Source organism: Hippocampus guttulatus, chromosome 6 (genome assembly GCF_054856545.1).
Source record: "Hippocampus guttulatus isolate MCC_2025c chromosome 6, RoL_Hgut_1.0, whole genome shotgun sequence".
NCBI classification, from domain to species: Eukaryota; Metazoa; Chordata; class Actinopteri; order Syngnathiformes; family Syngnathidae; genus Hippocampus; species Hippocampus guttulatus.
In genome coordinates this window covers 18570749-18585316 of record NC_141266.1, presented here as the reverse complement: position 1 = coordinate 18585316, position 14568 = coordinate 18570749, and the positions used below count along the sequence as shown (strand labels likewise).

Here is a 14568-nt window from a genome sequence, read left to right as displayed (position 1 = left end):
ATCGAGCCTTTATGGCCTGTGGGACCCCAGAGGCAGCTGACGGGTATCGACTGGCCAAGCGGAACGCAGCTTCGGTGGTCGCCGAGGCAAAAACCCGAGCGTGGGAAGAGTTCGGTGAGGCCATGGAAGCCGACTTCCGGACGGCTTCGAGGAAATTCTGGTCCACCATCCGACGTCTCAGGAGGGGGAAGCAGTGCACCACTAACACTGTGTACAGTGGGGATGGGGCACTGCTGACTTCGACTCGGGACGTTGTGAACCGGTGGGCAGAGTACTTCGAAGACCTCCTCAACTCCTCCAACACGTCTTCCTTGGAGGAAGCAGAGTCTGAGGACCCTGAGGTGGGCTCTCCTATCTCTGTGGTTGAAGTCACCGATGTGGTTAAAAAGCTCCTCGGTGGCAGGGCCCCAGGGGTGGATGAGATCCGCCCGGAGTTCCTCAAGGCTCTGGATGTTGTGGGGCTGTCCTGGTTGACACGCCTCTGCAACATCGCGTGGTCAACGGGGAGAGTGCCTCTGGATTGGCAGACCGGGGTGGTAGTCCCTCTTTTTAAAAAGGGGGACCGGAGGGTGTGTTCCAACTACAGAGGGATCACACTCCTCAGCCTCCCTGGTAAGGTCTATTCAGGGGTGCTGGAGAGGAGGGTCCGTCAGGAAGTCGAGCCTCAGATTGAGGAGGAGCAGTGTGGTTTTCGTCCCGGCCGTGGAACAGTGGACCAGCTCTACACCCTTAGCAGGGTCCTCGAGGGTATGTGGGAATTCGCCCAACCAGTCTACATGTGTTTTGTGGACTTGGAGAAGGCGTTTGACCGTGTCCCTCGGGGAGTTCTGTGGGGGGTGCTTCGTGGGTATGGGGTACCGAACCCCCTGATACGGGCTATTCGGTCACTATACCACCGATGTCAGAGTTTGGTTCGCATTGCCGGCAGTAAGTCGGAATCGTTTCCAGTGAGGGTAGGACTCCGCCAAGGCTGCCCTTTGTCGCCGATTCTGTTCATAATCTTTATGGACAGAATTTCTAGGCGCAGCCGAAGCGTTGAGGGCGTCCGTTTTGGTGGCCTCAGTATTGCATCCCTGCTTTTTGCAGATGATGTGGTGCTGTTGGCTCCTTCAAACGGGGCTCTCCAACTCTCACTGGAGCGTTTCGCAGCTGAGTGTGAAGCGGTTGGGATGAAAATCAGCACCTCCAAATCTGAAACCATGGTCCTCAGTCGGAAAAGGGTGGAGTGCCCCCTCCGGGTCGGGGGAGAGATCTTGCCCCAAGTGGAGGAGTTTAAGTATCTTGGGGTCTTGTTCACGAGTGAGGGCAGGAGGGAGCGAGAGATCGACAGGCGGATCGGTGCAGCGTCTGCTGTGATGCGGACGTTGTATCGGTCTGTCGTGGTGAAGAAGGAGCTGAGCCAAAGGGCGAAGCTCTCAATTTACCGGTCGATCTACGTTCCAACCCTCATCTATGGTCACGAGCTATGGGTCGTGACCGAAAGAACGAGATCCCGGATACAAGCGGCCGAAATGAGTTTTCTCCGCAGGGTGTCCGGGCTCTCCCTTAGAGATAAGGTGAGAAGCTCGGTCATCCGGGAGGGGCTCAGAGTCGAGCCGCTTCTCCTCCACATCGAGAGGAGCCAGATGAGGTGGCTTGGGCATCTGATTCGGATGCCTCCTGAACGCCTCCCTGGTGAGGTGTTCCGGGCATGTCCCACCGGGAGGAGACCCCGAGGAAGACCCAGGACACGCTGGAGTGACTATGTCACCCAGCTGGCCTGGGAACGCCTCGGGATCCCCCGGGGAGAGCTGGAAGAAGTAGCTAGGGAGAGGGAAGTCTGGGCTTCCCTGCTAAAGCTGTTGCCCCCGCGACCCGGCCCCGGATAAGCGGTAGAAGATGGATGGATGGATGGATGCACTTGTGCAGTGATTCCTTCGCGTACCAGTGGGAGCCTGCAGATTTGAGGAAGAAGTGACAATTTTCATCCCTGCAGTTTTCATCCGCGCGCCTTGGTTTCAACTCATTCATATCCGCACGCAGCAGCACACGTGCGTGGAGTAGACTTGAGTGAGCAGACAATGCACTTTAATCACCGTAACTTAGTTACTTTCAACCCCCCCCCCCCTTTCAAGCATTATGTAATAATAGCCCAGGAACTGTGCCTTTACAATATGTCTCGATTGACTGGTTGTTTTGTGGCAGCTTAGAAGTTTGTTTGTTTTACTTGCCATGAATAAAATTGCAAACATGTTCATTTACAGGTTAACTGTAAAATCAAACAAAGTCCTGTGGCCCATTTTTCAGTTTGAGATTTTTGATCCGAGCCTAAAACTGATTCATTTATTTTTGTGTGTTGGTGTAAAAAAACAAGTCACTGTTTTGTTTTTATTTTCAATTGTAAATTGAATATAGAAAGATTCATACACGAGGTTAAGTACACACACGTGCACTTTTGATATCTTAGTCCCAGCAGCAGCCAAAAACCTTTTGCGTGCACAAACAAAATGCTACACGTGCTAGCGTAAATTGACAGTATCAGCAGGAACTGTTTATTGTTATTGCGCAGGTTAATGCCCTGTCCCATCTTATCACACAACACCTACTTGAATGATTAATACTTGGAAATTTCTTTATAGCACCTTTCAAGAGACCCAACCATAAAGTAGTAATTGGAAATATACTTTTGTTTTATGTGCCAGGCTTACAGTAAAGCTTCTTGTTTGGAGCGATGTGCGAGTGAGAGTTAATTTTTTTGTTTCCTTAGTGATGTTATATGATAGAATGGGTATCCCATTTCTTGACTTTGTGAGATTGAAATGAGATGTAAAAGGTTATAAGTGAATAAATTCACGCCGTGTTCAATGTGTTTCAAACATGTGGGATGGATGTAACTCTGATATGGTCTCTGTGTAGTGCAGATTATCACCATGTGAAGGTTCACTGAATACATGAGCCTTTGGAGTATATATGGTATGTCCCAGTGTGAGTGCATTTCCCCCGCAGCACTGGTGTCACGTGCAAACACTGCGTGTCTGAGCTGTTGTGCGTACACAGTGTTCCCGGCGCATGCAGGAAACGTTCATTGGAAACCTCCATGGGGGGAAAAAAAATGCCTCACTTAGTCCGTTGTTGGCTGCCGCTGTTGTGTTTAAATATAGTTTTGTGTGGATGTGTGCGTGAGTGTGTGTGTGTGTGTGCACCAGTTTTTTTTTTTTTTTTTTAATGTACAAAACACTAAGCAAGGACACATTCCAGACCTGGAACATTTGGGTGTCTTTGCTTCCTGTCTCATGCGCTTGTTTGTTAAAAATATGAATATTAAATGTAAACTAATGCTTTGCTATCAGGGCCAGTTCTGGACAGTTTTACCTGTTGTTGCAGGCGGTTCAATTGGGAGGGCAGAGGTTATAACCCCCCCGACATGCACACACATGCATTTGTACGTACGCGCACACAAACCTACATTTCTAAATCAAACTATTTTTTAACGATGTGTGCTTTTCAAATCTGCTCTTTTTTTTGTAACTACAAACTTAAACCAACAGAAATGATTCTTATTGTAATTGGTTTCAAATATATATATATATATATATATATATATATATATGCTTTTCACTTGTTAAAAATACTTTACCATTAAAAAAAAGTTTTCCGATTTTTTTTTTAATGATTCAAGTCTTATAAGTCTTGACACGTCACTAAATTTGAATGATTAAAAACTAAATCATTATGAACATCAGATAAGGCTTCAAAATCATGAAAAATCAAACATGCCCTTGTCTCGCAACCTATTTACATGTATACACCCTTTCATGTTTATGTAACAAAACATGCCGGTACCCGCTTAAAGCCTCAGGGGACAGGATGCACTTTCATGTTTTTTAGTAGGCCTCCAATATTATCTGATAGATGCTTTTTAAATGCTTGTATCATATTCCAATTCAGAAAAAAAGGAGGCGGACGACATGGTTTTGACATCTGCATAGATTATTTTTCCCCTCCTTTACTAAATGTCTTTTCTAAAAACAATTCGCATCAACTTTTGTTAGAATACATGATTTTCATGAGCATATATAAAAAATGAATGCACACTATTCCTTTTTTAACTTTATGTGTCTGCACGCCTGTGCACGTTCAATTATAATTGGGGACGTGGTTGTGTTCAGAATGAACCCATCACCTTCAAATCCATGCTAAATGAGTGTCAGTGCACACCTGCCACACAATAATAGCAGTTATAAATGGACAGATCATTTCTAAACACAGCCACACCCAAGAGGGTGTGCACACTTGTGCAGCTAAATTATTGTAGTTATTTGTTTTTTCATCCCTTTGTTTTTTTAATTTTCACCGATTATAATTCATGTTGATACTGGAAAAAGATTTGAAATGTTGAATTATTGTTTAAATCACAAACACTGGCATCTGAGCAGGGGTGTGTCAACTCTTTATAACCATTGTGTGTGCATCTTTCTACAAATGACTCATCTTAATTTCCAAGCAGAAGATGACATTTTACTATGAGTAACACAGTGAAATAACATTGAAACCTTCCAACGTGTGTTCCACCACTTTGGTTTGGTTAAAAAAAAAGGAACGTTGTACTACTTCATTTTGGCTCAAACAGAAGATTTCCAATCAGATAATTCCTTCTATTGCGGTTTTTTTTAACCATTTGGGGTCAGTTCATGTTTATACATGTACAAATATGAGCATTAAAAAAAGAGGTTGGGTGAGGCGACTGCTGCTGACACGAGCACGAACGTTTGCGCATGCCCGGTCTCAGGCCGCGTCACGCAGCACTTTGCGGCTGCAACGTGACCGCTGCTTCGATTACGTTACGTCACTTGCGTCGACCAAGCTCCGCCCACGCCCGGTGCCCTGAAAGTGTGTCACTGGGTTAAAGTGGTTGCAGCAGGGCCGGCCGGCCGACAAGGCGTGGCCGGGGAAAAGGGGCTGGAGCTTGGTCACATGGGCGGAGGGGGTCAGCGCATGAGGGGCGAACGGCGGCGGTGGAACATTCAGTTCTTGTCTCACAGCAAGTCGGAGGAGAAGGTGGAGGGGGGTGTTCCTGTCTCTGTGTCCCTCCTCTTGCTCTCCTTTTTTTCCAATCCTCCCTCAAGCGCTCCCTACCTCACATACACAAGCCGTGAGTCACTGGAGCGGACCTGGGGAACATACATGACCCGCTGAAGCGCAATCCTGTCCCGGTCATTTCTTCCCTCCGTTTCGGTCATCAGTTTCGCCTCAACTTTCTTTTTAAGTTGATTTTTCGCTTGTTTTCCTCGCTGACATGCCCGAGGACGTCGGACCAGCTAAACCTGGTAAGTAGCCGACACCTTGACTGTGAAATGTCATGTAAATGTTGAAAAGTGCGAGTAAATTGTTCACCAGTTGCCCTTTTAAGTTCCACCTTTATCACTTAAAGGCCTAAATATGTGCGTTTTGTCGTACATTACGAGGGGGTAATTGCTGCTGTCGCCACAGCTCGAAGCTAAAAAAATGTGTCTTAAAGCCCTGGCGTTCATAAGAAAGCTGAAAGTGTTTCATATGTTTTCCTCATCGTTGCATACTGATAAAAGTCGAGTTTATAATCGTATTGGCGTGACGACTGACACAAGAACCCTGTTCCACTTCTTCGACCGAAAAAGAACTGTCTTTAAAGCCTTGACATTTGAAAGAGAGGTTTAAATGGTTTGCAGGTTTTCAACTGGGGGTTAAATGGTGGCAAAAGTGAACTATATCCGCGTTTTGGTGTTTAAACGTGGGTTAAGAGTGCCAGTACACGCTCGATTCATTCACTCACAGACACAACCATTTCCTTCGGTCTAAAATGTCTTTTAAAGCCATGACGTCTAAAAGAGGGCTTTAAAATCCTTTATACGTGTTTAGTCAGGGATTGCACGTTGAGAAAAAGTCGAGTGTAGCCGCGTTTTAGTGTCAAAATGTGGGTTAGAGTCTGTTGTTTCATTCACTTTCCACTTGACACAACAACCGTGTTCCACTTCCTCGGACGTGCTCACATGGACACGGCAGCCTAGCCATGTGCCTCTGTGTACACGCTTTTCTCTAAGTGATCTGTGATTGGCTGCTGATTAGTCGGTGGGAGTGGCAGAGTGTACGATTGTACCGGCCAGGCCGCTCTCTCATTGGTTGCCGGTGAGCCGATGACGCGGCACATTGCATAATCCAGCAGTGGACATCAGTGTGAGGTACACGTGAGTCCGGATGACCCACATTCTCGGCGGATTGGCGGCAACCCACGGCCGGGACGCGCGCGACACGTGTGCGTGGGACCAGAAACACAGCAGTCACGGTGCACGTTAGGTAATCACTTACTGTGGACGCCAACAAGAATGAAAAAACGCTCATTAGCACTTGATATGAAGCCCATGAAATTCTCCATGCTTACGAACGTTTGCCATTTGAACGTTTAAATGTGCATTCTAAAATGGCTCCTGAATGTTTTTAAAGGGATTTCTTTTCATTCATTCATGGAATTCTCGACGAAAATCCAGAAAAAGAGTACTTTGTCATAAACAGTCATTTAAACACTTTGAAAAAACGCTATTGAATATTATCTTAATTTTATGTCAAAATGTACACCCCCCCAAAAAAGGAAAAAATATATATATATATATACACACACACCTCACAAGAGGTTGTTAAAACTGTTCTTTGAATCATCTTGTAACTGGGAATGTTATGAGCAATTCTTAAGCCTTGTCATCGCAAAAAATGTGAACATTCAAAAATTCAAGGGGCATCTCTCAACCATGTCCAGGAAGAACTTTTTGGGTGTTATCACTTGCCAAACTCGTTGTGGGGGTGGGGGTGCGCGTGTGTTATTTGACATCTCAAGCATTTGTCTTGCTCCACTGCTTTGGTGACCTGGTCTGAGAGTACAGTCAGCTCCCATCCAATGTATTCACATGCTTACATGCACATGGCCTCTTACGTAACACTTGTTATCCAACCAGCAGGCTGGAGGTGATAAAGCAGGTCGCCCGTGCGCACGCGCGCACACACACGAACACTGTAAAACCCAACCCACTCAGTCATCCAAACCTTTAAATTTAAAAGGTATGGGCAAGACAAGCTAATGAATGGACTACAACGGATTCCTAGTCATGGTGAAAAATGAGATTAGCAGCCATGTTTGACTTAACATCAGCAACCTGTTGCAGGTTTTAATAAAACAATAATTTTTCAAGTCATAGATATGAGGTTGAAATTGAGCGCCAACCAAGAAAAACATTTGATTGTGTCATAAAATTATGATTCCAAAATTCAGAACCACATAAAAACTGGTTACCCCAAAATTAAGCTTAAAATACATCATTACTTCAGCCTTCTAAAGTGTATAGTATTTTTAAAAGAGCCCTACACATCATAAAAATTGATTACAAAATTAATTTAAAAATCTTCAAGAATACAAAAATCATAACTTACTCATCCTGCCACAAACACATCCCCCTTAAAAGAAATACCCAGTCACCAACACCCATCATGTATATGATCAGACATGGTCCCTTTGTTTGACATCTCCCCATGTCCTCTCCTCAGGCGGTGTCATCGCCTACATCTCATCGGGCGCTGCCTCCAGCCCGGAGTCCTGCATGAGCACCAGCCCCAGCGGCGGCGTTGGAGGCGGCTTCCTCTCCACATCGCCCACCCCTCCTCGCCCCTCGCTACCCAGCAGGGCGGTGGGCATGGTGGTGGATATAGCGCCACCCAACAAGAGCGGACCCAGAGGGGGAAACGGAGTGGAGAAGGCGGGACGCTCGTCCACCTCCGCCAAGAGCAGTATTACTAGTACGTAGACTCGTGTGAAATGTAGTCATTCATAATGTCATGTGGCTTTATAATAATGTCTTGTTTGTGTTCCAGAAATCAACGGCATGGTGCTGCTGTGCAAAGTGTGCGGAGATGTCGCCTCAGGCTTCCATTACGGTGTCCATGCGTGCGAAGGATGCAAGGTGAGACTCACAAATAAATAAATAAAACACCAATATTGAACACCGATTTAATAAAATCGAATTTGAACCATGTATTAATGTCCAAATGGATAAAAAAACGGGCATCTCTTAAGAATCATGTCATTAAAAAGTTCTTAAATACTTTTACGCATCATCAAAAAGTCATGAGTACAAATTTGTGTCATCGTTGTCAACAAAGAAAAAAATCTATATATTATCTTGGATATCATACAAAGAATTAGTCAAAATTCAAATGTAACCCTTGCAAAAAAAAAGAAAAAACATCACTCAACACTGTCAATTAAAACTATGCCAAATTAAAAAAAGAAAAGAAAAAGTCATCCTTCAACATGTCACGAAGAAATTTGGTCACAGATTTCACAGCCAGATAAAAAAAAAAGAATGAAAGCCTCTTTGAAACATCTCAAAATAATTAATTGCTATTATCCATATCAAAGAAAAACACCCTTTGAATCAAGCAAATAAAGAAATGCTCCCATGAAAATATTGATGCCTAAAGTGACTTTGGGTGGTGGTGTGCTTGCGCAGGGGTTCTTCCGCAGGAGCATCCAGCAGAACATTCAGTATAAGAAGTGTCTCAAGATGGAGAACTGCACCATCATGAGGATCAACAGGAACCGATGCCAGCAGTGTCGCTTCAAGAAGTGCTTGGCCGTTGGCATGTCCAGAGATGGTTAGTAGTCGCCATTGCTACTCACTGTTACACCCCACCCCCTAAAAAAAAAAATCTGTCAATAGGTGAGTTTGTCAGTGAATAATCACGGATAAACGGTTCAGAAAATGCAGAGCGGTTCCTAAAAGTAGTCAGCGAAAGGGTGGGAGAACACTGTAGTACCATATCTTGGCCACTAGATGGAAACAAACATGAAAAATGTTCCCTGGGGGAACTAACTTAACACAAGAAGAAATGAAAAAAATAGAAAATATTTTCATGCAGTTTTTTGCATACCATCTTGAATTAAATAAAAAATATTTTTAAGATACATAACCAAGCCAAAGAGAGAAGATAATCAATTTTCCCTTTCATGGAAGTATCAGTGATCTGGAAAAGCATGAGCAAAGTGTTCTGAAAAAGAAAAGAACATTTTCAGGTCTGGAAAGAAATGAAAACAGACAGTCTGGAAATTGACGCTGATGTCATCATCACTGTGCATCCTCAGCTGTGCGATTCGGCCGCATCCCCAAGCGCGAGAAGCAGCGAATGCTTCTGGAGATGCAGAACGCCATGAATAACATGATGAGCAACAACAGCCAGCTGCACAGTATGCTGCACGGCCACCAGAGCCCACCGTTGCCCAATGACGCCAGCCCCTCGCCATCGTCCTCCTCCGCCTCCTCCTCTTCGTCGTCGTCCTCTTCGTTGTCATCGTCGTCTTCCTCGGAGTCGCCGTCCTGCTCCAACCCCTCGTCTCCGCAGTGCACCCTGCAGGACGCCGAGTCGGTGGTCTCCATGGACACCAACTCCAGCTCGTCCTCGTCCTGCGGCTCCGACAGCGGGGAGGACGACGTCGCCGTCGTCCGACAAACGGAGATGACGACATCGCAGTCGTCTGCGGAAAGCAGCGGCGACGTCCGCGGGGAGACGACGCAGCAGAGCTGGAACTGCTGGAACAGCAACGACAATGACTTGGCCATGCCGGGATACCGGAACGTTCCGCACATGTACGCGCACTTTAACCATCACACGCCACCGCAGCAGCTCGGCGGCGCCCCCGCCTGTCCCATGGACACACTGCAGCAGCAACCGCAGCAGCAGCAGCGGGCCTATGCCAACGGCAGAGCTCACCTGGTGAGTCCACTGACCACTCTTCATTGTTATTCAGCAGCAGCACTATTGAATGTATAGTTTTTATTATGACTGCTACGCCAATTTTCAACACGGTGCTCCTTCCATGTTTGTCCGCCATTTCAAGCCATTCGATCTGGAAACTATTCAACTCAGTCAGGACTGTGTATGGTAGAATTTGTCACGTTTTTGCCTCATGTTCACGAAGCAAGACAATTGATCTTGTGACATTTATCTTCCACATTTCCTGATACATAATATTCCCCTCATTCACAGCATCTTATGAACTATCGTATTTTCCTCATTCCCCAAATTCCTGCTTTTTACAGAAGAATCATTCCTATTGGTCCGATTATCTCCTCAACTCTTCCAACCAGCCAATCGCAGGGCACGCATAGACAAACGACCACCCACGCTCACAATCACACCTGTTTTTGGAATGTGGAATGACCCGCAGAAAAGCTACGCAGGCACAGGGAGAACATGCAAACTCGGCATACAGGAAGGCCGGAGGCGGAATCAAACGCCGCACCTTTGCACCGTGAGGCAGACGTGCCGCCCTCATTCGAAACATGTTGAGGACTATTTTTCACATTCACCAAATTGCTATGTGATTCACTATTGCATTCTTGATGATAACATCCCCAAACCGATGCATACATTTTGTCCGGCAAATTCTTCCTTACACATTTCTCAACCACAAAAATTGGAATGAATGGAGCCATTTTCTAAATTTCAACAATTTGTCCTTGCACAACTTATTCCACCATTTCAGGTCATTGCATCTTGAGAACGTTGCTCTTCACATGCGCCCCAATGGACACGTTTTTCTTTATTCGACATTTTAAATGTAACTGTCACTCTTTTGTCATTCAGGACTATCGTCACAGGGCCTAAATTTCCAAATTTTTAACCCCCCCCCCCCAAAAAAAAAATTCAATATTTTACATGCTGGGGTTTGTCCTTCCACATTTCTCCGCCTCTTCTAACCCATACCACCTTCAAGTCCCATTCTGTGTTTGTTTTATTTTTGACACACATTGCATGGGGTCGCTGTTAAATCCAGTTTCCTTCTTGTCAGGTATGTCCCATGAACACGTCCCCGTACGTTGACCCCAACAAGCCCAGCCAGGAGATCTGGGAGGAATTCTCCATGAGCTTCACACCCGCTGTGCGCGAGGTGGTGGAGTTTGCCAAGAGGATCCCGGGCTTCAAAGACCTACTGGAGCACGACCAAGTGGGGCTGCTCAAGGCCGGCACCTTCGAGGTAGCCCCCCCCGCCCACCCCCCCGATCTCATCGTCCTGAAAAACGTCCACGCGACAGCCCCGAGTCACTCTGTGCATTTGCCGTGTCAGGTCTTGATGGTGCGCTTCGCCTCGCTCTTCAACATGGCCGAGCGCACGGTGACCTTTCTGAGCGGCAAGCACTACAGCCTGGACACGCTGCGGGCACTGGGCGCCGGAGAACTGCTGGCGTCCATGTGCGACTTCAGCGAGAAGCTTACCGCGCTCAGGCTTGACCGCGACGAGATGAGCCTCTTCACTGCCGTCGTCCTCGTCTCTGCTGGTAATGTCATGAAAAAAAAAATTAACAGTTGATGACGGGGAAGGGAAGAAAAGCTAAACACGCTCAAAATACAACGATAATTTAGGAGGATGTTTTTCATTTTGAGAAGAAAGTCAAATAGTATTATTGTAACCCTGACATTTATTTGGAGATGTTATTTTTGAATGTTGAATGTAAATATGATAGGATTAAAGTTCAGTACTGACCAAACCCATAAAAAAAAATCTGTTTTCATTTTTATTTCTAAGTAATAAGTAAATTCTTTCAAAGAAACACTTAAAATATTCGGATTTTTTTTTTCAGAAAAGAATTTTATAAGAATAAAGCGCCATCATTTGGTCACATGTCATGAACTTGTATTTTACACAGCTGAAGCCCCATTTTGGCAGTCCAAAACATTGGGGTTGGTGATCAGGTGACCAAGTTTTCTTTTTTCTCTCTCTCCCTCCTGCGTGTGCGGGTGCAGATCGGTCAGGTCTGCAGGACCTGACAGCGGTGGAGGCCCTGCAGGACAAGCTGATTCGGGCTCTGCGCCAGCTCCTTATGCAGAACCACGGCGACGAGGCGGCCACCACCTTCACCAAACTGCTGCTCAAGCTGCCCGAGCTGCGATCCCTCAACAACATGCACTCGGAGGAGCTGCTCTCTTTCAAGGTGCACCCCTGACGGACGAACCGGCGCGCCACGCCCACATCCGGACGGTCGGGGCGACCAATGGACTCTTAAAGAGGAGACGAAGTCGTACTGTATACGTGGAGAGGATTGTTGCAAACCAACACAGAGACACTTGAAAACTTGATCGGCGTTATGCAAATTATGCTCATTTTGTATTGGATTTCTTTTGCAAGCCGTTTCGATGCATGTTGATAGCGACAAAAAGCTAATGTGACCAATGTGCTGCTAATGCTGATGCATGGCTAAAACGTGCTTGTGGCCACTTCTCCTCCTCTCCGCTGACTGTGTGTGTCTTTAGTACTCTAGTGTTCTTGTTGTTGTTCTTATACTTTTTTTTTTTCTTGAACGCCCCCAAGTCACCTCACCCCTTACGCGCATCGCCGCCTGAAGATTTCCAGACATTCACACAAGTTGGCCTGAGTCCACCAATGCAAGGTGGCAACCAGCTTGAGGCCCAAACGTCATCATGCTTTTTCGGTTTTTATTGTTTAGTTTTGAACTTTCCACTTTTCTATGTATGATTTTCTTGTTTTTGTTTTACAATCAAATGTGCTTTCTGCACGGCACTGAACATGGAAAAGTGTCGTCCATTTTTGTTTCTTGTACTTGGCAACACTGTCAATTGTAAATATCTATACATAAAATATATATATATATAAATATCTCTTGAACAGACAAATATGTATAGTATAAATGAATAAATATGGGAGAAGAAGAAAATGAGCAGTCTGTGTGTGTGTTTTTATTTGTAGGAGACATGAGGCGCATCAATGTTTGAACACATTTCAATTGTCATAATACCTTTATACTACTGTATGGATTTAAAAAAAAAAGTGGCTTTCTTGAAAAATATGACTATTTCAGAGCCACCCAGAAGAATCTAGTCATACATTTTGTCTAAATTGGCCTTTAAAATTGTTTTTAACCGTTTTCTTTCTCAAAAATAAGACTTTATTCTCATGAAGAATAAATCAATTTTCTCAAAAACAATAGAAGATTTCTTGGGATTTTTTTAACAATAAAAACAATTCTAGTTAGTCTTTTAGCAGGGTGGAATGTTCTGGAAAGAAGAGATGTCGGAATGTTTCACACACCTGTCCTCTAGATGACCTAACAATACATGCACACACATATATACAGTATGTTTTTTTAATTCATTTTCAGATAAAATTATTTAAATTAAAATGAATTAACCCTTGAGATGTGTCAATCTGTGTGGAATGAATGTATGCATTACACAAGTTTCACTTGTTAATAGTTTTGCTTCAATAAATCTACTTTTTAGTGATACTGTTTTCCAATTTTTTGACGAGCACCTAGTGTTATGTTTCGATCTGGTTACGTTTGGTTTTGATTCCTCATGTTCCCTTTTTTCGCCACCTGTTCTCGTTATCAGTGTTCCTTGTGTGTAACCAATTAGCTCCCTCAACCCTTTGTGTGTTGTCCAGGTGTTTCTCGTTGTCCCGTCACTTAGCTTGTATTTAGTTCCCTGAGTTTCTGTCAGTCTTCGTTTGGGTCACTGTGAGCTGTGAGTATACGAGCATACGTGTGCTCCTGTCATGTTCTGTTTCCTGTTGTAGTTTGGTTTGATACTTGTGATTTCCAGGCATTTTTTTGAGTACTTCGACTTGGTGTTTTTTTTCCATTGTACTGCCGTGTGTATTTTTTGTTAAATACATTTTGGTCAGTCCACCCTGCTCCTCCCTACCTCCCTGCTTTTTGGGGTCCTACAACTACCATCACGCAGAACGTGACACCTAGTACACGAGTATATCTTTGGGGGTCATTTGATTTAGTTTTCTCTGAAAAAAAATTATGTTTGGTCGCTTTTTAAAACCTCAGCCATGGAAAAAAAAAAAATTTACCCAGCAACATGAAATTTGGTAGACATGTCTATAGTAAGTAGACCAACAACAACAAAAATCATAAGAACCTTTATCTAAAAGGGAACAGAAAGTCCGCTGTTTTGCTTTGAAGCAATTTTCAGGGGTCCCTCCAAGCACGTCTATCATGAAGAGACCTACAAAAAAAAGTCAAGAAGCTCTGCCCAAACACACAAAGTCTTGGGTCAATTCTTCAAAGACACGTTTGTTCTGCAGATTTTGTACAATCGCTACTAAATTTGAAACAGGTATCCCAGCAGACAATGAACAATGCTAAATTGCAAAGAATTAGAATGTTTTTATTTCATTGCGCAGTGATGTGGGTGCGATTTGCATTTTCCCTGTGTCTCTTATTTTGAAATAGAACACATCTCCTCTCATCCAATTTTAAAGATGAGCCACTTTATTTATGTTGCAACAGATTGAATTAGGACTCATCACAAGCGCAAATATTTCTCTGTTAAAGTCAAAGCATGGGGAAGAGGAGACATCGTGGATGAAGACAAACGAGCCCTGCTATTGATTGTGTAAAAAGGTCACATGCTTTCCATCCTCTACTGGCCTCTGAAAAGATGACCTTTTATTTTGTTTTGGCTAACAATGATGGATTGAGGAATTATTCCACACTGCAAGGGGAAAGTTGTTATGCTTTCACAAGACAAGCTGCAAGCCAA

At 44.6% G+C, this 14568-nt stretch overlaps 1 protein-coding gene across 1 annotated transcript; it reads left to right on the top strand.

Moving 5' to 3' along the window:
* The first annotated feature begins 4966 nt into the window (after positions 1–4966).
* Positions 4967–12734, top strand: nr1d2a (nuclear receptor subfamily 1, group D, member 2a). The gene is made up of 8 exons (XM_086113262.1): positions 4967–5306; positions 7549–7797; positions 7873–7961; positions 8511–8655; positions 9143–9771; positions 10850–11035; positions 11126–11336; positions 11803–12734. Exons 1-8 carry the CDS (start codon positions 5276–5278, stop codon positions 12000–12002), a joined length of 1740 nt encoding a protein of 579 aa, XP_085969388.1. The 5' UTR covers positions 4967–5275; the 3' UTR covers positions 12003–12734.
* The last annotated feature ends 1834 nt before the right edge of the window (positions 12735–14568 follow it).